The 24,285-nt window shown below is 40.8% G+C and overlaps 1 protein-coding gene across 6 annotated transcripts in view; it reads left to right on the forward strand.

Moving 5' to 3' along the window:
* wars1 (tryptophanyl-tRNA synthetase 1) overlaps positions 1-22,069 on the forward strand; it is a 24,179-nt gene extending 2,110 nt beyond the window's left edge. For 4 of the 6 annotated variants that reach the window (XM_048599661.1, XM_048599662.1, XM_048599660.1 and 1 more), the window contains exons 3-12: positions 2,259-2,291; positions 3,171-3,384; positions 6,480-6,588; positions 7,576-7,695; positions 10,228-10,410; positions 12,300-12,400; positions 13,040-13,152; positions 15,959-16,132; positions 16,368-16,508; positions 21,765-22,069. In XM_048599661.1, coding sequence (XP_048455618.1) covers positions 2,259-2,291; positions 3,171-3,384; positions 6,480-6,588; positions 7,576-7,695; positions 10,228-10,410; positions 12,300-12,400; positions 13,040-13,152; positions 15,959-16,132; positions 16,368-16,508; positions 21,765-21,923 — 1,347 coding nt within the window. In that variant the 3' untranslated portion in view covers positions 21,924-22,069. The remainder of the gene's footprint in view (positions 1-2,258; positions 2,292-3,170; positions 3,385-6,479; positions 6,589-7,575; positions 7,696-10,227; positions 10,411-12,299; positions 12,401-13,039; positions 13,153-15,958; positions 16,133-16,367; positions 16,509-21,764) is intronic. The other 2 variants (XM_048599665.1, XM_020529818.2) reach the window with 1 other exon arrangement.
* The last annotated feature ends 2,216 nt before the right edge of the window (positions 22,070-24,285 follow it).

Here is a 24,285-nt window from a genome sequence, read left to right on the forward strand (position 1 = left end):
TGCCTCTTTGTAGGTTACGTGGAACAATCCCTCTTCCGTACCTACACCGGCCCTAAACCCCACCTCTTCCTCCGTTACACTGATGACTGTATCGGCGCCGCCTCGTGCTCCCACGAGGAGCTCGAACAGTTCATACACTTCACTAACACCTTCCACCCCAACCTTAAGTTTACCTGGACCATCTCTAACACCTCTCTCCTCTTCCTGGACCTCTCTGTCTCCATATCGGGCAACCACCTAGAAACCGATATTCATTTCAAGCCCACCGACTCCCACAGCTACCTAGAATACTCCTCCTCCCACCCACCTTCCTGCAAAAATGCTATCCCCTATTCCCAATTCCTTCGCCTCCGCCGCATCTGCTCCCAGGATGAGGCATTCCACTCCCGTACATCTCAGTTGTCCTCGTTTTTCAAGGACCGTAACTTCCCCTCCTCGGTGGTCGAGAACGCCCTCAACCGTGTCTCCCACATCTCCCGCACCTCATCCCTCACACCCCGTCCACGCAATAAAAACCAAAAAAGAATCCCCCTCGTCCTCACGTACCACCCCACCAACCTCCGGATCCAACGCATCATCCTCCGACACTTCCGCCATCTGCAATCCGACCCCACCACCAAAGACATCTTTCCCTCCCCACCTTTATCTGCTTTCCGGAGGGACAACTCTCTCCGTGACTCCCTTGTCCGCTCCACACTCCCCTCCAGCTCCACCACACCCGGCACTTTTCCCTGCAACCGCAGGAAGTGCTACACCTGCCCCCATACCTCCTCCCTCACCCCCATCCCAGGCCCCAAGAAGACTTTCCACATCAAGCAGATGTTCACCTGCACATCTGCCAATGTGGTATACTGCATCCGCTGTACCCGGTGTGGCTTCCTCTACATCGGGGAAACCAAGCGGAGACTCGGGGACCGCTTTGCAGAACACCTACGCTCGGTTCGCAACAAACAACTGCACCTCCCAGTCGCGAACCATTTCAACTCCCCCTCCCATTCCTCAGACGACATGTCCATCCTGGGCCTCCTGCAGTGCCACAACGATGCCACCCGAAGGTTGCAGGAACAGCAACTCATATTCCGCTTGGGAACCCTGCAGCCCAATGGTATCAATGTGGATTTCACAAGTTTCAAAATCTCCCCTCCCCCTACCGCATCCCAAAACCAGTCCAGCTCGTCCCTGCCTCCCTAACCTGTTCTTCCTCCCACCTATCCCCTCCTCCCACCTCAAGCCGCACCTCCATCTCCTACCGACCAACCTCATCCCGCCCCCTTGACCTGTCCGTCCTCCCTGGACTGACCTATCCCCTTCCTAACTCCCTACCTACACTCACCTTTCCTGGCCCCATCCCCGCCTCTTCGACCTGTTTGTTTCCTCTCCACCTATCCTCTCCTCTATCCCTCTTCTATCCGCCTCCCACTCTCTCCCTATTTATTTCAGAACCCCCTTCCCCTCCCCCTTTTCTGATGAAGGGTCTAGGCCCGAAACGTCAGCCTCTCTGCTCCTATGATGCTGCTTGGCCTGCTGTGTTCATCCAGCCCTGCACCTTGTTGTCTTAGTTTTTTTGTTTGCCTCTTTTCTCATGAGTTTTCTTTAAAGTACTATTTATGTTAGTACATAGATCATTTTCTCTGCTCCCATTTATGCCATAATGTTATCCCCAACCTAGCAAATTGGTGGTCTGGAAACTTACTAATTACATTTATCAAAGGTGTTACCAAAAACGTATGATTCTCTTTAAACCTCAAATTTTAGAATATCAAAATGAATAAAACAGAAAAGTAGAAATCTTTTGGTCCCTGAAGTCATACAGTGGCTACAGTACAGTAGGAGGCACTTTTACCTGTTTTTGTGCTGGCTTTCTGGAGCAATTTGGTTAGATTTGCCTCACTCCAGAACCAGTAGTGGCATTCAGCAAACCATACATGAAATTGCTTTCTACAGCAACTTGTAAAACCAGAAAAGATTCCAGAATGTGTGAGATATAATTGCTGCATGTTATTCTGGCTAATTTAACTGAAAATGCCTTGGTACTGCTATAATGGAAATTCAGTGTGAATGTTAATACATGTTAAGAAATTGAGTTTTAAAATGTATAGAATCAACAGCAGTTAATGTATTCCAGTATAGTATGGGTAGGCTTTTCCTAATGCTTTGGGGCACCTCTGTGATGGCAAAATGGGGATTGAAAGCCTGTACTAGGTGCGAATAGTTAGTCAGGTGTAATTGTAATTAATTTGACAATTTCTTTTACTCAGAACGTTGTGAACCTCTGGAATTCTCTACCACAGGTCTGTGATGGCTCAGTCTTTAAATATATTTAAGGTATTCAATGTGGTTAGGCTTGGCATGCTAAGTGGCCTGTTTCTGCTCGTATGTTCATAATGGCCCAGTAATGGGCTTGCTTTGTAATTAAACTCTGAGGAAGGGTCACTGGACCTGAAACGTTAATTCTGTTTTTTCCTTCACAGATGCTGCCAGACCTGCTGAGCTTTTCCAGCAGCTTTGTTTTTTTTTCCTGACTTACAGCATCCGCAGTTCTTTCGTTTTTTTTTTAAGACGATGAACTGGCTGTTTGGAAATTTGGTTGGGGAATGGGCAAAGTGGACAAATGGAAATTGGTATTGCAGCTGCCAGATAAATTTTATGCATCCACAGATCTCCATACCTACTATAATAGGTGCCTAAAAGTTTAGCCCATAGTGTCGTGACCTTGGGTTCCTACTGAAATTTTTTATCTTTCAGAAGATTAAGTCTAATTATAGCATTGCTATTCAAAACAGCATTGGGTTTGGCTGACTTTATTAATCAGTTGAAACTGAAAGAGAGCCAGTGTACATGCCACTGTGAATTTCATTTTCAAAACAAAAATGTTGTTTAAACATAGGTGACACCAGCAAAGTGAGTATTGCCCAATCTTAAGAATTATGATATGTAGTTTTTAAAAGAAAATTAAATGTACTTTGAAGTTTGTTTACATATAAGCTTCAGAGCAACATTAGCAGAGTTCTGGAGTAAGTCACCAGCCCATCTTATGGGCTGGCTTCTAGGGTGTGGTATTGGAAGCTGAAGTGAGTGAATGTAGCTAAGGGAGTGCGGATTTACACAACTGTTCTTTCATCTTAAAAAGAATTATTCAATTTGCAAACTACTGATTTTGTTTTATACAGGAAGAAATCGACGCTGCTGTAAAGGAACTGTTGGCACTCAAAATGGATTATAAAACATTGACAGGCCAGGAGTACAAGGTTGGTATACCACCCACTAACAGCACACCAGCTAACAATAATAGTCTGGCCACTGCAGAAGACGATGGAGACATTGTGGATCCATGGACTGTACAGACAACCAATGCTAAAGGAGTGGACTATGACAAATTGATTGGTGATTATCCATTTTCTTTACTTCTGATTGTCAGACGTGATGTAAATTTGCACATTCTGATGTTGCAGGTTGAATGTTACTCAAGTGCTCTGCATTGTCATGAAATTGAGAGTCAGTTTAAAAAGTATGCATTACAAGAGCTTTGTAAAAAATCAAAGTTGAGGAAAATTGAAAATCTTTTCTTTTTCAAAATAAGGTGAAAGCAAGTGACCATGAAATGCTCATAACTGCAGGTGCAGTTGGTTCATTGATATACTCTCCTAAAAAAAAATTTGCAGCTCTTGCGCAATCAGGCCAGCATATAAATCTAGTCCAAATGGTTGGCTCGTAACTTCTTTCTAAATTAGATCAGCAAGCCAATCAATTGTATCAAACTGCTAAACATCTGAATTGTGTTTCGGGGCACCTTCAGCGCAGAGATTGTAGCAGTTCAAGAAGCTAGGCCTTACAGCATACACAGCTCCATTCACCCTGACTAACATGTGGAGGCTTTTGCCAAAATTGGGAGAACCGTCTCTCAGACTAGTCAAGCAACAGCCTGAAATGGTCATTGTATGTTACAGCCTATGTTCTGTACAACACCATTACAATCACTGAATATGTTCTGTCCCAGTGGTAGGACAGACCCAGCAGTGATGGCACAGTGTTTCACAGTCAGAAGGGAGTTGCCCTAGGAGTCCTCCACATTGACTGCAGACATCATGACGTCTCATGACATGAGGTCAAATATGGGTAAGGAAACCAACTGATTACCATGTATCACTCACCCTGAGCTGATGAATCAGTTCTCCTCCATGTTGAACAGCACTTGGAGGATACTCTGAAGGTGACAAGGCACAAAATGTACTCTGGGTAGGGGACTTCAATGTCCATCACTAAGAGTGGTGAGATAGCAGCATTACTGACTGAGCTGGTGAAGTCTCTAAAGGACAGAGCTGCTAGCCTGGGTCTGCAGTAGGTGGTGAGGGAACCAACAAGAGGGAAAAGCATATCTGACTTCATCCTCAGCAATATGCCTGACACTGATGTATCTGTCCACAACAGTATTGGTAAGAGTGACCACCACACAATCCTTTGGAGACTAAGTCCCATCCTCCCCAGCTTCTACAGTTGTACCATTGAAAGCATACTGTCCGGGTGCATGATGGCCTGGTATGGCAACTGCTCTGCCCAGAACCATAAGAAACTACAGAAGGTGGTGTGCACAGACCAGACCATCACAGAAGTCAACTTTCCGTCCATGGACTCTGTTTACACAGCTTGCTGCCTCTGAAAGGTGGCCAACATCAGCAAAGACCCATCGCCCCTTGTAATGATCTTTTACAACCTCTTCGGTCAGGCAGAAGATACAGAAGCCTGAACACACGCACGAGCAGGTTCAGGAACAGCTTCTTCCTGGCCGTTATCAGACTGTTGAATGGACTCCACTCTCAAATAATGTAACCTGTATGCCTTTAAGTCTTTTTGATCTGTACATCCTTTGCTTGCTGTGATCTGCCTGTACCGCTCGTAAACAAATCTTTTCACTGTATTTTGGTACACTTGGCAATCAGTCTTCATGTTGAGGATGCTCTGTATTGTGTTTATTTGGCACTGTCAACATCCTAAATGGGATAGACTTTGGATAGATCTACCAACTCAACAGGGCATCCATGAGACACTGAAGGCTGTTAATAGCAACACATTCATACTCTGGTGCTATCTGTGATCTCATGACACGGTGTATGCCCTACTTGAACATTACCGTCAAGCCAGGGGATCGATCCTGGCTCAACATAAAATGCAGGGGTGTCATGCCAGGAACAACACCAGGCATGTCTTAAAAAATGGGACATCAACCCTTGGAGAAATACAAAACAGGACTACTTGCATGCTAAATAGAATAAATGGAAGTGTGATATAGAGCCAAATGATTGCACAACGAACAGGTCAGATTTGAGCTCTGCAGTGCTGCCACATTTTGAATGGTGGTGGATAATTAAACAAATAACCAAGGTGGAGGAGGAAGAAGCACCACAAATATTTCCACCCTCATTGAAAACCCCAGTACATCAGTGCAAAAGATAACACTGAAACATTTACGACAACCTTCAGCCAGAAGCGCGAAGTGGATGAGACATCTTGGCCTACTCCAAGTGTCCCCAATTTCATGTGCCAGTCTTCAGCCACTTCAATTGACTTCACATAATATCAATAAATAGTTGAAGGCACTGGATATTACAAAGGCTATGGGCTATGAAATCATTCCAACAATAGTCCTGAAGACTTGTGCTCCACAGCATGCCTTGTCCCCAACCAAGCTGGCGTCTGCCTGGTAATGCAGAATATTGCACAGGTATGTCCTGGATGCGCACAGCAGGACAAATCCAACACAGCCAATTATAGCTGCATCAGTCCACACTCTCTATCAACGGTAAAGTGATGGAAAGTATTATCAACAGTGCTATGAGGCAGGACCTGCTTACTGATGCTTAGTTTGGGTTCTGCCAGGGCAGTTCAGCTCCTGACCTCATTTACAGCCTTGTTTCAAACATGGACAAAAGAGCTGAATTCCAGAGATGAGGTGAGAGTGACTACTCTTGACACCAAAGGTGCATTTGCCTGAGTGGCATCGTGGAGTGTTAGCAAACTGGAGTCAGTTGGGATCCAGGAGAAAATTCACTGCTGGTTTGATTCATATCAGCATATAAAAATGATCAGTCAATGTGGAATGAAGAATGATGTGTAAAATAGATAAATAATCTTAGTTTATTTTTAAGCGGTGGAAAATATAATATACAAAGTAAACAGTACAGGACAGCTTGTATTTGAGTGTTATTAAAGTAAAAAAAAATTAAAATCCTCAGGCTTTTGATAGGCTTACTACGTTGTTGTTGGAACACTGTTTAAACACCTTGCTTGCATGCACAAGAAGCTTATTTTTGTACATTTTTGATCACTATCCTGCAACTCAGCTTGAGTATTGTACTAATATCTTTATCTTTCTTTGTGATTTGAATACAAAATATAATGTTTTAATAATTCCTTAATTTATCTTATGATTATGGTACTGTATCACACTAATCTAGTAATTTTGCAATCCTCATTGTTTACAGTTCGGTTTGGAAGCAGCAAAATTGATCAGGAGTTAATTAACCGAATGGAACAAGTCACCGGTCAGAAGGCTCATCGTTTCTTTCGCAGAGGAATCTTCTTCTCTCATCGGTTAGTAAAGTTTTATCTATCTTTGTACTTGCAATATGTTTTCTCAGTGCATGTGTCTTATTTCCAATAATTGAATTTTCCTTTTCAGATTGTCATTATAGCAAGTGTCATGTCTTAAACTTGTCTGTAACATAGTTTGTTAAATTCTCAAATATTCTAGCTCCAAGTGTTTTCTTAAGATAAATCTTTCAACCTGTTTTGAATTTTTTGAAACCACGCATTAAATAATGTGAGATAACAAGGTGTAGAGCTGGATGAACACAGCAGGCCAAGTAGCATCAGAGGAACAGGAAAGCTGGCGTTTTTTTTTTCTGAAGAAGGGTCTAGGCCTGAAACATCAGCCTTCCTGCTCCTCTGATGCTGCTTGGCCTGCTTTATTCGTCCAGCTCTACACCTTGTTATCTCAGATTCTCCAGCATCTGCAGTTCCTACTATCTATATCCATTAAATAATGTGTTCTGTTCTGAATGACTGGGACAAAAGGGTGAAAAAAGTAATCTTTCAATATCACCATGATAATGTTCTTCTGTCTATTAACTGCCATCGAGCTTCGCTTGGTAATTGTTAAATGTCACAAAGCAAAAAATGTCAGTGACTGTTTCAGCATCATTTGAAGATGGAATGGACATGATACTTTGAATATACAGCTATAATCTGTTTTTATTTAGTTTTCGCTGAATGATGAGATCAAAATGTAAAGACTTGAAACTATTGGAGATTTTATGTGGAAAAATGAATGAATCCAAGTATTTCTGTACAAACTAATCTCACCATTAGTAAAATGTTATTGAAATCATTTCAACTGGAGTTTATTCTAATTATTTATTAAAGATGCATGGAATTATTAGACTAACGGCATTTATTTGGAAGTCAGTTTGCTTTGTGATTGCCAGACATCAGAAAACTAGCCCTCAAATCTTATCTATTGAAAAACAATATGAATTGTACTCTTTTTAAGTTGTATTTCTAATCATTCTTTTCTCAAAGCGATATGCACCAGATCCTTGATGCTTATGAGATGAAAAAATCATTTTACCTGTATACAGGACGTGGTCCCTCATCAGAAGCAATGCATATGGGCCACCTTATTCCATTCATCTTCACAAAGTAAGTTTGGATGTTACTTGTGCAATACATCTTTTTACTATGAGAACATGCCTATATGTGTTTCTTAAATTTATTGAAATTAATTTCAAACTTGCTGAAATTGACGTTTAATATTGTAACATTGACTTACTTAGAGTCCTAGAGATGTAAAGCATGGAAACAGACCTTTCTGTCCAACTCATTCCATGCCAACTAGATATCCTAAATAAATCTAGTCCCATTTGCCAGCATTCAGCCCACATCTTTCGCAACTCTTTGTATTAATATACCCATCCAGATGCCTTTTAAATATTGTAATTGCACCACTTCCTCTGGCAGCTCATTCCGTACATGCACCACCCTCTGCGTGAAAAAGTTGCCCATTAGGGCTGTTTTTAAATCTTCGTCTGTCACCTTTAAACCTATATCCTTTTACTTTTGGACTCTCCACCCTGGGGAAAAGACCTTTGTCTATTTCCCCTATCCAATGTTCCTCATGATTTTAAAAACCTCTGAAAGGTCACCCCTCCGTCTCTGACGCTCCAGGGAAAATAGCCCCAGCCTATTCAGCCTCTCCCTCTAGCTCAAACCTCCAACCCTGGCAGCATCCTTGAAAATCTTTTCTGAATTCTTTAAAGTTTAGCAACATGCTTCCTACAGCAGGGAGACCAGAATTGAATGCAGTATTCCAAAAGTGGTCTAACCAATGTCCTGCACAGCTGCAATATGACCCGCCAACTCCTATACTCAGTGCACTAAACAATAAAGGCAAGCATACCAAACACCACCTTCACTATTCTATCTACCTGCAACTCCACTTTCAAGGACTATGAACCTGCACCCCAAGGTCGACTTGCCTGCTAAAGCTAACATTTTTCCTGCTGACACTTTTTTTTTGTAGGGCTTGCCGCTAGGAAGCAAACACCTTATTTGGTAAACATATTACCCTAGTTATCATTTTTCATATTTTTGCCAGGCCAGGTGGAGCACCACATACCTTTTTGATGCTAGCTGAGTGGGCTCCAGGGTGGGGAGTGATAGGACCAAATTAATGTGATAGGACCAAATTTAATGTGATGAGCCACATTGAGAGCTAAGGTGCCCATTTAGAATCTGCATCTTCTCACTTCTGTTAGGATGACGCCTAAGCCTGGAAATGGTTCTGTCTGCTTCAGTGTCAGAACTGGGAGGTTATTGGTGTGTTCAGCCTGTCGGCCATTTAAAACTTGAGGTTCTTGTGAAGATTTGTAATTCGGGTTGTGAGTGAGGACGTTGACTTGCTCCCCAAGCTGGCTGGTCATAGTTCAGATGTTTCATCACCATGCTAGGTAACCTCATCAATGCAGCTTCTGATGAAGCGATGTAGTTCTATTCCACTTAGTATTTATATGATCCGGTTTGTTGAGGTGTTTTGTCATTTCAGGTTCTTTTTTGCAAAGGTTTGTATATGGGGTCTAATTCCACATGTTTATTGATTGCATTATGGGTGGAGAACCAGGCCTCTAGGAATTCCTGTGAGTGTCTGTGGTTGGCTTGAGCTAGGATGGTCACATCGTCCCAGTTAAATTGATGGCCTTTGTTGTCAGAGTCCACTGAAATGTGTGAAATTTCGTCATGTTGTTTTGCTGCTAGCTGGTGTTCATGTATCCTGATGGCTAGTTTCCTTCCTGTCTGGCCAATGTAATGTTTTTGACAGTCCTTGCACGGTATTTTGCATACTACGTTGGTCCTGCATTCTGTGGGTATGGGATCTTTGGTCCTTGTGAGTGTTTGTTGTAGTGTGGCTGTGGGTTTGTGTGATATCCTGATTCCTAGTGGTCGTAGGAGTCTTGTTGTTATGCCTTGGCCTGGAAGCTCCAAAAGCTATGCTGTAACTACATTCACAGGAAATATTGTTCAAAAACTTAGTTTTGTGAGGATGTACTGTGTGTAGACTCTGCAAACTAATTTTCTAACCAACAGTGTCCGGACTTGGTCATGTCCATCATTTTACAAGTAAAGTGTTGCATGGCACTATTTCCAGGTAGTATTTGTAGCTTTTATAATTTTGATATGCAGAATAGGTTGTCAAGTTTTGTGTTGGTCGGTAATGTTCATTTAAAAAGCTTTCCCAGTAGGATTTTTTAAAAACTCATTCAGGCAACGTGGGCTTTGGCTGGGCCAGCATTTATTTACCATTCCTAGTTGCCCTTTAGAAGGGGTTGGTGAACTTCTTTCTTTAACTGCTGCAGTCTATTTAATGTAGTTACACCCATGATACTGTTAAGGAGGGAGCTCCAGGATTTTGACCGAGCAACAAAGAAGGAACAGCAGTTATATTTCTAAGTCAAGCTGAAGGGGAACTTGCAGGTGATGGGTTTTCCCATGTATCTGTTGCCCTTCACTTTTAGATGGTAGTGGTCACAAATTTGGAAGGAGCTGTAAAAAGAGCATCGGTAGATTTCGGAATTGCATCTTGTAGATTTCAGACCACTGAAATGATATTTCATTGATTACCATTTTTCCAGTCTGTAGATTGTTTCAATATTCTTGCCTATTCATTCTATTAAATAGGTGGCTCCAAGATGTTTTTGATGTACCTCTTGTAATTCAGCTGACCGATGATGAGAAATATCTGTGGAAGGACATAACACTAGAACAAGCCTATTATTATGCAGTTGAGAATGCCAAAGACATCATTGCTTGCGGCTTTGATATAAATAAAACCTTTATCTTCTCTGATCTGGATTACATGGGGTATGTACATTGCACTAGTGTTTTTATTGATAAAATGATTTTAATCTAAGGTAATAAAACACACAGTATCTTGTACTTTATTATTAGGAGCATAAAGTACAAGAGCAAGAAGGTAATGCTGAACCTCTGTAAGATACACTGTAAGATAAATGGAGTATTATGTACTGGTCTGGGACCACATTATAAGAAGGATGTGAATGAATTAGAATGCAGAAGAGATTTGCAAGAATGTTTCTGGGGATGAGAAACTTCACTTAGAGGATAATTTGGAAACCTTGGGTTGGTTCTCCTTGGAGACAATAAGTTTGAAAGGAAGTCCATACAACTTCTCAAGATCACAAGCAGGCCAATTAGTGTAGATGAGGGGAAACTCCCTGCTCGTGAAAGGATCAAGAACAAGGGGTATAGATTTAGTGATTAGCCAAAGAAGCAAATGTGATGAGAGAGAGAGAACTTTTCACACACTGAATGGTTTAGTTTTGGAATACACTACCTGGAAGTGAAGTGGAGGCAGGTTTAATTGATACATGCAAGGAAGTATTTATATGATCGTTTCTATTTAAATCATGTATAAAGATATGGAGAAATGGTAAGAAAAGGGACCAAATCATGATGTTTATTTTTGAGAGCCAGTGCAGATGCAGTGGGCCAAATCGCCTTTTACTGCACTACACCATTTCTGTGAAATCAGGTAGAGTAATGTTGTTTGGTAACTATAGAATTTTTTTAAAATGGAATGTAGGTTAGATTAATTCAGAGTATTGTGTATATTATGCAACCCATCTTTTGTGTTAATGGAACTGGAAACTACTTAGACTCATGCAAGTAAAAGTTTAACATGGTGCTTTCCTTCTGTAGATTCGTTCCATGAAATATGCTTCACTTTAAGTGGCATTGTAACTGCACGCCTGCTTTCTCATTGCCCAACTTAACAGTGAAATATTGCCAACATGGTGACCATTGATTTCTAAATACAGTATATTTTTTGTTTTAATAAAAATAACACTTGGCACACTATTTGCTTTTCCTTGTGGTGTTCTGTAAATGTGCAGTCTTAGCTAGGAACAAATGCCTTTCCAGACTGCTATCAGCCATTGATTATAATGATAATGTAGAATATTCGATGAGAAGCATGATATACCTGAGCAGAGGAAGAAGCAGTTTGGAGGAGAAAATACCTGTAAAAATGACACATTCAGTGGGCAAAGCTGAGTGGAAATGCATGCCTTTTGACTTAAAGGTATGATTTAAATAAACCAGACAAACTTTGCTTATGTCTGTTATATTAATAATAGCAGTGCTCCTATCGTTAAGGGTAAAAAATTACATATATTTTGGACTAAATTGATCCCGTTTCCCTTTAAGTTGAAGGTCAAATACTAATAAAGCATGCAAAGAATTAAAGTTACTATGTTGTCAAAATTGCAAAATAAAAGCCATACTAAAGTACGAATATACTATTTTGCAATTTGTAACATTTACATGAGGCGTACTTCTGCTTTGGTGGATTGCTACTATCTCTTGTACCTGACTGATAAAATGTACTGGAGGCCTGCTCCCAACCTCTGTTGCTCTAGGACTGTAGAGCAATGGTCTTTTTGGAAGAATGTAAGGTCAACTGAAGATAATTGGACTCTCTTCCTTTGTGTGTCTCTTCAACATGAGATCATTCTGACTCTATGGCTTTGTGTGTAGGAGCTCCAATGCACTGTGCAAGAGGATGAGCTTCTCAGATACTTGCCTAACCAAAATTCCACTCCATGTAGGAATAAGTTATGATGTTAAAATTGCTGTAATGACTTCTTGAACTTTTTGCTTTTAACCATAAGTAATGTGTTTATTTTTAACTATCTGCAAGGTGTAAATTGATAATTCTCTTCTGGCTGCAGACAGAGCCCAGGATTCTATCAGAATGTGGTTAAGATCCAGAAGCACGTTACTTTTAATCAAGTAAAGGGGATCTTTGGCTTTGGAGATAGTGACTGTATAGGTAAGATTTATAGCTTTTATTTTTAAAATATATTTGAACGCTTGACATTGTGTACCGAACCCATCTTGTGTAATCTTCAGTACATTCATTTCTTACATTTCTACTCTTACTCTGGGTTTCGGTCAACATCTTGTTGAAGTCTTCACCGTTTGCTGAAATTGTCATGAGCCCTGTCCAATTTTTTTGTGGACAGACAGTAAACTGGAAACTTGTGCATAGCCCCATGAACAGACTTAATTTAAAATGTTCATTGGACTGACTAGCTTCTAATCACCAACATGCTATGAGAACTTTTTTTTTAAATCTCTGCACGAACCTTCTCTGTCATAATTAAGCAATGAACATTCCGTAAATGACTCTGTAATAACTAAACCAATTTAAACTGAACAGATATTACATTGTTTCTGAGGCAAGTTTAATATTTTGGGCTATATAGTGGACAGCTAAACACATGAGCTGTAGCAGTATAAATGTACAGTAACATTGATATACCTAGAAGATCATAACTTGTACAGCAAAATATGACCTCCAATCTTTTACAGTAAAAATCAGCAAATTCCCTCTATCATTTTAAACGTTTGACTGCTTTTGTGAAGTAACTTATTTTACAATATCTAACTCAGTACTTTTAATTGACAGGAAAGATCAGTTTCCCTGCTATACAGGCTGCTCCATCTTTCAGCACCTCATTTCCGCACATCTTTAATGGCCAAAAGGATATTCAGTGTCTCATTCCCTGTGCTATTGACCAGGTTAGAGCTTACTGCTAATCAAAGAAAATACATATGCTTGAAATGTGTCAGTCGTGAATTACAAATATTAATTGTTTACCCTTTGTTACGTGTTTTTATTCCCCATAAGTCATTTTCATTGTACACTGTCTGTAGCCTAAGAGTCCAGAGGAAGAGCAGATACATTCCAATATCAGGCAAAAGTGACAATTAAGCTGCCCTACTCAAAGAAAAGTGGCAGTGTTCTGGTCTACGTTTATCCTTTGACCAATATCGTCAAAAAAATTTATTTGGCCATTTTTCTAATTTTAAGTTATTGGGATCTTGTTGTGCAAAAGTAGCTCCACGTTTTCTAACTTTGTTCTTCAAAAGTGTTTCATTGTGAAATGCTTTGAATAGTAAAAGGTCAGAAAAGGCACTATATGTGTGCAGACTAATTATTTAAGATGTTTAGAAGATTAGCCTAGCATGAACTTTGTTTTGGATTGTGAGCTCTGCAGAAATCATTTCTCTATTTTCTAACCTTTTGTTTTTGTGACTTTTCATTCTCTCTCAAAAGGTTTTTCAGACTGATTTCTGGAATAGCAGGACAAATGTTTGAAGAGGCACTGGATCGGTTAGGCTTATATTCACTGGAGTTCAGAAGAATTCTAAATTGCAAAATAATTTTATGGGTTTTGATGAGAAATTCTAACAGGACTAGACAGTAAGCACAAGAAGGATGTTCCTAATGACCAGGCAGTCCAGAACCAGGAGTCACAGTTTAAAGGATACAGGGTGGGCCATTAGGATGGAGATGCAAAGAAATTTCTTCATCCAAAGGGTGGTGAGCCTGTGAAATTCTCTGCCATAGAAAGCATTTGAGATCAATGGATTGAATATTTTCAAGGAATCAGATGTAGTTGTTCGGGCTAAAGGGATAAAAGGTCGTGGGAGAAAGCAGGACAAGGGTACTGAGCTGGATGATCGCCTACGATCACAGTGAATGGCGGAACAGGCTCATAGGGCTAAAGCGTCTATACGTGATCCAATTTTCAATGTGAAAGAGAAAAGGGCCTCAGAAGCGTAAATAAAGAAAAGCAGGAGACAGTTTGACTCATTGCGTCTGTTCCAGTTTGAGCACTTTACAGTTTCAATTCTCTCATTTTTAAGATACTAGCATTTTGTTCCAATTATATTAACCAGCAGAATTTAAGTTCCTCAGTTGTTGATGGGATTTGAACTCAAGTCATCACAGCATTAATCTGTTTATGATTATTAATGCAGTAATGTTACCACAATGCTACAGTACCATTAATCTGTGGAGGACATTAGATTTTCTAAGGTATTTGGACTGCTTTTGTGTGAGTTGGGCCTGTGCAAGGAGTTCAGTCTCAACATAGCCAGAAACAATTTCTTAGTGGGAAGGGGGAATTTCCTAGCGCTTTTGGGGAGAATTAAAACTCGCTGAACAGCACAATAGAAACCAGCATTCAAATTCAGAAGATACTGAATCAAAACTGCAAAGGCAAGGCTGAGGAATTAGAGAATGAAAAGTCACAAAACAAAAGGTTAGAAAATAGAGAAATGATGATTTCTGCGGAGCTCACAATCCAAAACAAAGTTCATGCTAGACTAATCTTTTAAACATCTTAAATAATTAGTCTGTACACATATAGTGCCTTTTCTGACCTCTTACTATTCAAAGTATTTCACAATGAAGTACAACATTAGAAAATGTGGAGCTACTTTTGCACAACAAGATCCTAATAACTTAAAATTAGAAAAATGGCCAAATAAATTTTGATGTGGCTCTGTTGATTTATTATATATCCTAGCTTCCTGCAATCTGCCTGTGGGTCTCATCCTTCTTCCCACCTGTGATATTATCAATTTGTCACGAGTCCCTTACACCATTTCCCCCCCCACCACCATTGTCTTCCAACGTTCTGCAGTTTGTACAGTGACAGCCTTGACTCTGTCACCAGAGAGGTGACATCTTATAGATGTTTCATGCAATTGCAAACATGACTGTCTGTTCCCTTAACTGTTGAATCTGCTATTGCTGTTGTTTTCCTGACCTTTACTGTCCTGCTGAGCAGCCTGTGGTGCTGTGGCCTTTTCTCCACTGTACTCGCCAAAACCAACATCTTCAGATCTGAATAGCATAGTTAGAGTGTGAGACATACATGGGACTTCTGCATTACCTGCTTTGTGTTTGACTGTCAGCTGGTTACTCCTTCTCTGTTTGGCTGCTTGCCCAGATGCTGTGATGTGACCACCTCCCAGAAGCATGCTGTGCATGTGGCACTTGGCCTTGTTGATGCCTCATAGTGAAACATTGGAGCTTAGTGCCCTCCAACTGATGACCTCCTGTAGTTGTGACAGTCCAGGATGTGAGAAGTCTCCTGGAATTCTGTGCCTTACCTTCCATTTATTTGATTCTGTAAAGTTTTAGTCTAAAATTCCCCAGTCTGCATCTTCTATTATGCTATGTGACTTCAAGGGTTTTTGTCTCACTCCTGATACTTGTGCTCCCTCCAGGCTTCATCTGCGTTGCTGTTCCAGCATGTGCTCCTTCAGTTCCATTCCTTTTTCCTTCAATCTCTTCCATTCTGTGGTATCACTCCTTCATTTTTGGTTTGGTTCTCTCTCTGGCACTGCCTCTTGCCTCTGCTTCTGTTGTTGCATGCCTCCCTCATTTTTCAGCTATTGTTTTTACTAAACAATATATCAATGATTGCTTAAATTTGATTGCAATTAATACTGGTATACTTAAAGAGTAGCTTTACGGGGGGGGAAAAAGAAAATTCAATTCTGGTTAACTGCTTGTATGACTTCTTCACAGGATCCATATTTTCGGATGACCAGGGATGTTGCTCCAAGGATTGGCTACCCAAAGCCAGCACTGCTGCATTCAGTCTTCTTCCCTGCTCTGCAAGGAGCACAAACAAAGATGAGTGCCAGTGACTCCAACTCATCCATCTTTCTCACAGATACTCCAAAACAGATCAAAACAAAGGTAATGTTCCCCATTTAACCATGTCTAAAAGGGAAACTTATTCCCTTATTTTGGTATTCAAAATGGTTTCCTCTTACATTAAGGTAAGGTTTAGTAAAGATTATTTTGCATGCTGTTCTTTGAAGTTGTCAACAACTGTTTATTTTCCATAGGAACTATTATCTGTGAAACAACAATGTAAAGTATATTCATTGTAGAAGCATTAATGTAGTCAATTGTAATTTTGTTTCCTCAGATCAACAAGCATGCTTTTTCTGGTGGTAAGGATACTATTGAAGAACACCAACAGTTCGGTGGGAATTGCGAAGTGGATGTGTCTTACATGTACTTAACCTTTTTCCTAGAAGATGATGAGAAATTGGAGAAAATAAGACAGGTCAGTGCAGTTTACATGTCACTTTTTAAGAGTTTTTACCACTTTTATTATCTTAGCACCACCTCCATCCTCTTGCCTTGACCAAATGGTATCACTGTGCGCTAATTTATCTGACGTGAGGCGGGGGTTTCAATTCATAGGGCATTGATGCCAGTCCTGGCAGAAGAGAGATCTGCTCCATTAATGTGCACTGCACTTAAATCATGCTTGGCCCAGTGACTGGTAAATTGAATAACTAAGGCTTTAAATAATAATTTGATGGTAGGTAGAGGATTCTGGGAAGGGTAAATTCAAAATCAAAAGTTGAATAGCAAGGCTGGAAAGCGACGTAGTGAATTGGATCCACGTAAGCAGAATAGGCCAAGCTAATTACCTCACTTTCTTCTAAACTCTTGAGTATTAGCCCAATTTGGTCAATATATCCTTATAAGACAACTCCATCGTCCTGGAAATCAGCTGAGTTAACGTTCTTCAAACCATTTCAAATGCAAAATGCCCAAAATTGTGGTGCATCTCAGGTGCAGTTTCACAATTCGATATCTACAACTATAACAAAATGTCCCTACAGTAGAAGTCATTCTTTCTATTCTTGTTCCTTGCTGTACTTGGATTTGCCTTAATTAGATGCTATCTCTTGACTAATGTACAAGGACCCCAGATCATTCTGTACTGCTCTCTCCATTTAAATATTGTGCTTTTCTGTTTTTGCTGCTTAAGTGGACAACCTCACATTTTCCCACATTATACTCAATTTGCCAATTTATTTTTTTATCTACTCACTTAACCTTTCTAATTTCTTCATCACAATCCAATTTCTGCCTGCTCCTGCCCCACTGAACTTAACCTGACTTTTTTTTTTAAAACCCCCCAGTCCAGGAACTCCCCACCTGCATACGGGACACCACCCACACCCTCCATCTCCTCCAAGACTTCCAATTCCCTGACCCCCAACACTTCATCTTCACTATGGATATCCAATCCCTTTATAGCTGTATCCCTCATGCAGGGTGGCCTAAAAGCCCTCCGCTTCTTCCTCTCCGGCAGGCCCAACCAGTCCCCTTCCACTGACACCCTCATCCACTTAAACTAACTCATCCTTACCCTTAACTTCTCCTTTTAACTCCTCCCATTTCCTACAGACTAAGGTGGTGGTCATGGCCACCCGCATGGGCCCAAGCTATGCCTGCTTCTTCGTCGGATATGTGGAACAGTCCCTCTTCTGCTGTTGCACTGGCACTATCTCCCACCTCTTCCTCCACTACATTGATGACTGTATCGGCACTACCTCATCCTCCCACAGTTTGAACAGTTCATCAAGTTTACTAACACTTTTCACCCCAACCTCAAATTCACCTGGACCATCTCCGATACCTCCCTGGACCTCTCCATGTCCATCACTGGTGACCACCTCGAAACTAACATCTATTTCAAGCCCACCAACTCCTGTAGCTACCCGGACTACACCTCCTCTCACCCACCTTCTTTCAAGAATGCGATCCCATACTCCCAATTCCTCCACCTCCGCCACGTCTGCTCCAAAGATGGGGCGTTCCAGTCCCGCACATCCCAGATGTCCTCGTATTTCAAGGACTGTAACTTCCTTCCCCTTCAGTGATCAAAAATTCCCTCAACCGCATGTATTGTGTTTCCTGCACAATAGAGACAGAATCCCCCTTGTCCTCACATATCACCCCACCAATTTCCGTATCCAACGTATTATTCTTCCGCCACCTACAATCCAACCCTACAACCAAAGAGATATTTCCCTCCCTATCTATCTGCCTTTCGTAGGGACCGCTCTCTCTGCGACGCCCTCGTCCGCTCCACACTCACCACTAAATCCACCACCCCCGGTGCCTTTCCCTGCAACCGCAGGAAGTGCTGGACCTGCCCCTACACCACCTCCCCCCACCCCCATTCAAGGCACAAAACAAACCTTCCACATCAGACAGGGGTTCACCTGTACATCCATCAACATGGTCTACTGTACCTGCTGCTCCTGATGTGGCCTCCTTTATGTCGGTGAGACCAAGCGTAGACTCAGAGACCATTTTGTACAGCATGGTGCTGTGTACGCGACAAACAGCAACACCTTCTGGTCGCCAACCATTTCAACTCCCCCTCCCACTCCCTGGGTGACATGTCCATCCTGGGCCTCCTCCAGTATCACAATGACACCACCCGCAAATTGTAGGAGCAGCACCTCATATTCCCCCTCGGGAGCCTACAGCCTGATGGCCTAAATGTGGAATTCACCAGTTTTAAGATCTCCTCCCCACGCCGGCCTCAACCCATGTCCAAGCCTCCCTCTTATCCCCACCTCCTTGACCTGACACAACCTGTCCATCTTCTCTCCCACCTATCTGTTCCTCCCACCTCACTGACCAATCCCCACCACTCCCTACCTGCACTCACCTATCACCATCCCACCTACCTTCCCCAGGCCCTCCCCATTTCTGAAGAAGGATCTCAACCCGAGACGTCAACTTTCCTGATCCTCTGATGCTGCCTGGTCTGCTGTGTTCCTCCAGCTCCACACTTTGTTATCATCAATTTCCTAACTATCTTCTTCATTCACAAGAACAGAAATTGCTGGTAAAGCTCAGCAGGTCTGGCAGCATCTCTGAAGAGAAATCAGAGTTACCATTTCTGGTCCGGTGACACTTCCTCAGAACAGTTCTTGATTCGAAATGTTAACTCTGATTTTTCTTCATAGATGCTGCCAGACGTGTTAAGCTTTTCCAGCAACTTCTGTTTTGTTCCTTTTACTTACAGCATCCACAGTTCTTTCATTTTTTTTTTCATGTAATTTGGCTGCAATATAGTCACAGTCAGTCCTTTCATCTAAGTCATTCAAGTAGATAGTAAGTAATTTGAGACTGTAGCACTGATGCTATTTCCATAAAGCATTCATTTAAGATACTTCATAAGAGAATGTTGCACAAGTTGAGTGTTCATGGAATAGGAGTTATTATGTTGGCATCTATTGAGTGTTAGTTAATGGGCAGAAAACAATAAATAGGCCAGTTTCAATTTATTAAAAACTGAAAGAACTGCGGATGCTGAAAATCGGAAACAAAATCCAAACTTGCTGGAAAAGCTCAGCAAGTCTGACAGCATCAGTGGAAAGAAATCAGAGTTAACATTTCGAGAGATACTGATTGCCCAGATTTCTGCTTCCAAAACTCTCAAATGCCTGCAGAGCAACAATTAAGCAGACTGAATGATCACTAATTGTTTTATTTATCTTTAAAGCAACAAAAAATGAAGACCACTGCTCCTGAAATGAGAATTTTGAAATGTAAAATTGCCACAAACTATTGAATTGAGAACTTGGTTACAATCAGCAATGTTTAAGAAGAAAAATTAGACTTCAACATTGTGCGGACATTTGCACAAAGCTGTTATTCGACAACTTCAATAACCACTTCCATTTCTCCAATCCACCTATCAAATAGGCTCTTCCAGGACAATGTAGTACAGTCCTGATGTGCATTGCTGCCTATTTAGATCAAGATGCTATTATGTCTTTACCTTACCAGCTGACAATGGCAAATGCTCTGATTAATATCAATTGCAAAATAAACCATAGAGGGCCAAGCCCTAAAACACAGTTCCCTGATACAATGGCACAATAGCATAGTTTGCAGCTAGCACGCAACTCCAAGCAGACCAAAGCATTTGGAGTAATTTCAGCTCACCATTCAGGTTGTGCACATACTACATTGCCAGGGAATTACATTAATAAGATAAAAATGGCTTATTTTTTCCAAGAGCAGAGGATTGGTTGTACAGACGAAAAGCTCTTTTCACTTTGCCTTGGAAATGAGTCCTCTCTCTAGTGAGAATAAATCATAACAAAGGCAAAGAAAGTGATCACAATGAATAACATCTATGTCCAAATGAGGACTTCTTTAAATTGTCTACCGTAGCATTTTATTTATGCTTTGACATGTAAAACACACTGATTTTGGGTGGCAGCTTAAACTATAACCTCCATTATTATAGGCTGCCAGTGTAATCTTTAAGATGGGCCAAGGTCCAGAAGCTATCTTTGTTGACACCAAACCATCTTTAACCATCCACAAATCTTTCTCTAACTCTTAATTAATCAGGCTTCAGATAGCAAGAACTGCAGATGCTGAAGTCCGAGATAACAAAGTGTGTAGCTGGAGGAACACAGCAGGCAAGGCAGCATCAGAGGAACAGGATTCCAGTGTTGAGGGTAAGGGAAAGTTAGCAAGACTTGTTAAGGTCCTCATGGCAGACTGGTCAAGAGCTAAGAGCCCATGGGATCCAAAGCAAAGTAACATGTTGGATCCAAAGAATGGCTGAGTGGTAGGAAGCAGTGGGTGATGAAAGAGCGATGTTTCTGTGACTGTTTCCAGTAGGGTTGTGCTGGGCTCTGTGCCATGAAGATCAGAGAGACTATTTTGTGCACATCCATAGAATGTTGCAGGGCAGGGAAATAAGGTGATTTAAGAAGGCACATAGATACTTTCCTTTATTAGCCAAGGTATGGAAGGCAAGCGAAAGGAGGTTTTGCCGGAACTGTATGAAATGCTGATCAGATCACAACTGGAGTACGCCATAGGAAGAATGTGATTATACTAGAGCAGGTGCAGAGATGTTTCCTGGGCTGGAGGATCTAGGGTATGAGGAAAGATTGGATATGCTAGGGATGTTTTCCTTCAAGCAGTGAGGGTTGAGTGGGACCTGATAGAGGTCTGTATGATTGAGAGGGATAGATAGGGTGGATAAGATAACATTTTTTTTCCATTAGTAGTGGGGCTAATAATCAGGAGCATAGCATTCTACTTCTCACCTTTAAATCTAAGTGGACATCAAATTTTTTTAGATGGTGGGAGTCTTGAACTCACTGCTTGAGAGTGTGGCCGAGTCAGAAGATCTCATAACATTTAAGCAGTAATTAGATAATCACTTGTGTTTCCGTAGCTTCCAGGATTATGGACCAAGATCTGAAAAATGGAATTAGTGTAGTCAGGTCTTTGACTGTGGACATGGTGGGCTGAATGGCTGCCTCCTGTGCTGTAAATGTCTGAATCTAAGTAAACTAGACTTTATAGGTATTGGATGTGAGAATCCTGGATTTAATAATAAGCAAGTTGGATACCGCAAGGGAAAGCTCGATGTGCACGGATGAATTAAGATGACCTGAATGGCCTTCCTCATCCATAGGTACCTTTTTAGTATTTTTAATACATGTTAATTATATTTAAGAATTGATTCATTTAGGATTATTCAAGTGGAAAGCTTCTTACGGGAGAGCTGAAGAAGATTCTTATTGAAACACTGCAGCCTATCATTGCAGAACACCAACTGCGACGCAAGCAGGTGACCAATGAAACCGTGAAACAGTTCATGACTCCCCGGAAACTGGTATTTGACTTTTAATGACTGATTTCAGAACTGGTCAAACTGTACGGAGAATGAAGTCAATGTTCATTTATCAGGATCTTAACATTGTGCTGAAATTGTGTAACATTATGGATGTATGTTTTAGAATATATTAATAAATATCACTAAATTATAACCAATTATTTCTAGAGAGACAGTAATGTGCTTTCATTACCTCTGTAGATGAATGGTTTTTATTTGCCCTGCCACAGCATTATTCTTGTTCATTTTGTGTTTTTGTAGAGTATTTCTGGTTCAAATGACTACAGTTTGACACCCAAGTTATATTTTAGAAAGTGCTTGAAATCAGACGTTCCATGCAGAGTTATTACCATTGTCTTAACTTGTTTAATTTTTTTTTTTAATCATTTGTCAAAATCACATTGTAGAGTGGAAATATTTTCATAGTGCAAATCATTCATAAAATGTTTGAAACATTTTTACATAACAAATATGCATATCCTCAATCTCTGGGTTAAGATTTATCATAAGACACTATCTTTGTTCCAGTTAACAAAAATTTTAACCTTGTAGATGATTGCAATTCCATGCCTCAGTAGGCTTCTAATTCATTTAGACTGGTTACTGCATATTGGAGAAACTCTGGAGTTGTGCAGGGAGAGCAAATTTACAGTTTGAAGGAATTGGATAAATGCCTGGAGAATTAAAACAATGCTGAGATGTAGGGAAAGTACAAGGGAGTGTGACTAACTGGATTGCTGTTCAGAAGAGCCAATACTGACTCCATCGCTGATTGCCTTCCTTTCTGTGATTTAATTTTTAAATCAGTTTTCTTGAAAAAGTATAATTAATCAAATGCTTTGTTTATCTGTATGGATTTAGAACTACTGCTTTAATTAACTTTTTCTAAATTTGTTTTAAACACAGTCTGAGAGATATTAAGTCATGTTCTTTTCTGTTAATTCTTGGGATATGAGTGCCACTAGCAAAGCCAACATTTAACTCTGATTACCCTTAAGCAGGTGGTGATGAACTTTTTTACTTGACTTAGAATCCATGTGGTGAAGGTGTTCTCATCGTGCTGTTGCTAAAGTAGCCATCATCTTTTTGTAAAAGTAAAATGTTGAAGATACCGGAAATCTGACTGAAACGACATTTATGCCCCAGTTCAATTTCTGGTCAATAGCAACCACTTAGGATGTTTATAGTGGAAGATTTAATGACAGAAATTTGTTTGTATGTCAAGTTAATTAGTTTCTCTTGCTGGAGATGTACAGTGCCAGAGGTCGGTTTGGTTTGAATGTTAATATTACCCTAAGTCTAGATGTTGTCCTAGTCTGGCTACATTTGGATAATTCATTATCTGAGGAATTGAATGGAATTGAATATTGTGAAGTCATTAGTGACTAGTCCCATTTCTGATCTTGGGATGGAGGGATGGTGAAGCAGCTGAATCAGCCTAGGATGCAGTTCTGGAGGTATTTGCAGTGATGTTCTGGGACTGAGATTAGCCTTCAACAAGCTATCTTACTTTGAGTAATGTTATGATTTCAGTCAGTAGAGGTTCCCCTCCTGACAACACTCCATGGTGTCCAATAACAGGATGACTCTGTCAGCTTAGTAACGTGATTGTACGTATTTAAGGAGAAATGATATAGTGGTACGTGAAGTTGTGTCCCACAATGGCGGGGAATGGAATTTAAATTAACTTCAATCTGTAATTGAAATCTAGTTTCAATATTTGTTACCATTGTCTTCCACATCTCGTTCACTAATGTCCCTTTTTTTAGGGAGCAAAATCTGCTGTCTTTACCTGTTCTGGCTTACACATGACTCCAGATCCCCAGTGATATGGGTAGTTTTTATCTGCTCTCAAATAGTGTAGTAAGCCATTCATCACACGGGTAAGTGTTGCCCTGGCCAATGATGCCACATCCCATGAAAGCAGAATAAAAACTACTGTCCTCAATTTGAGTGTCCTTAATCTCATGCCGCAGCATGATACATAACACCATCTCATCATGACCAGAGCCCAGCATAAGGCTGAAAAGGCTACTGGAATCCCTGCCAAAATAATGAAATACAGTGGAGAAGCATAGCACAAATACATGACCTCATCTGTCATCTGGAAGGGGGTGAGGGTACCTGTGGATCTCCCTAGGTCCCATAATTGTGACCATTTTCAAGAAAGGAGAGGAATAATTTGCTATAACTGCTATCTGTGAAAGGGAAGGCTACCCTAAGAATCCTTCTCAACTGCCACTTCCCAAAGGCTGAAGATCACAATATGGAGTCTGTCCATTAAGAAGCACAGTGGATAGATTTTCTTAGCAAGTCCAAGAAAAATTGAGAAAGAGCCATCTTTCATACATGGCCTTCTTCACCCTCTCGGAGGCCT

The sequence above is a fragment of the Rhincodon typus genome, chromosome 8 (genome assembly GCF_021869965.1).
Source record: "Rhincodon typus isolate 14 chromosome 8, sRhiTyp1.1, whole genome shotgun sequence".
NCBI lineage: Eukaryota > Metazoa > Chordata > Chondrichthyes > Orectolobiformes > Rhincodontidae > Rhincodon > Rhincodon typus.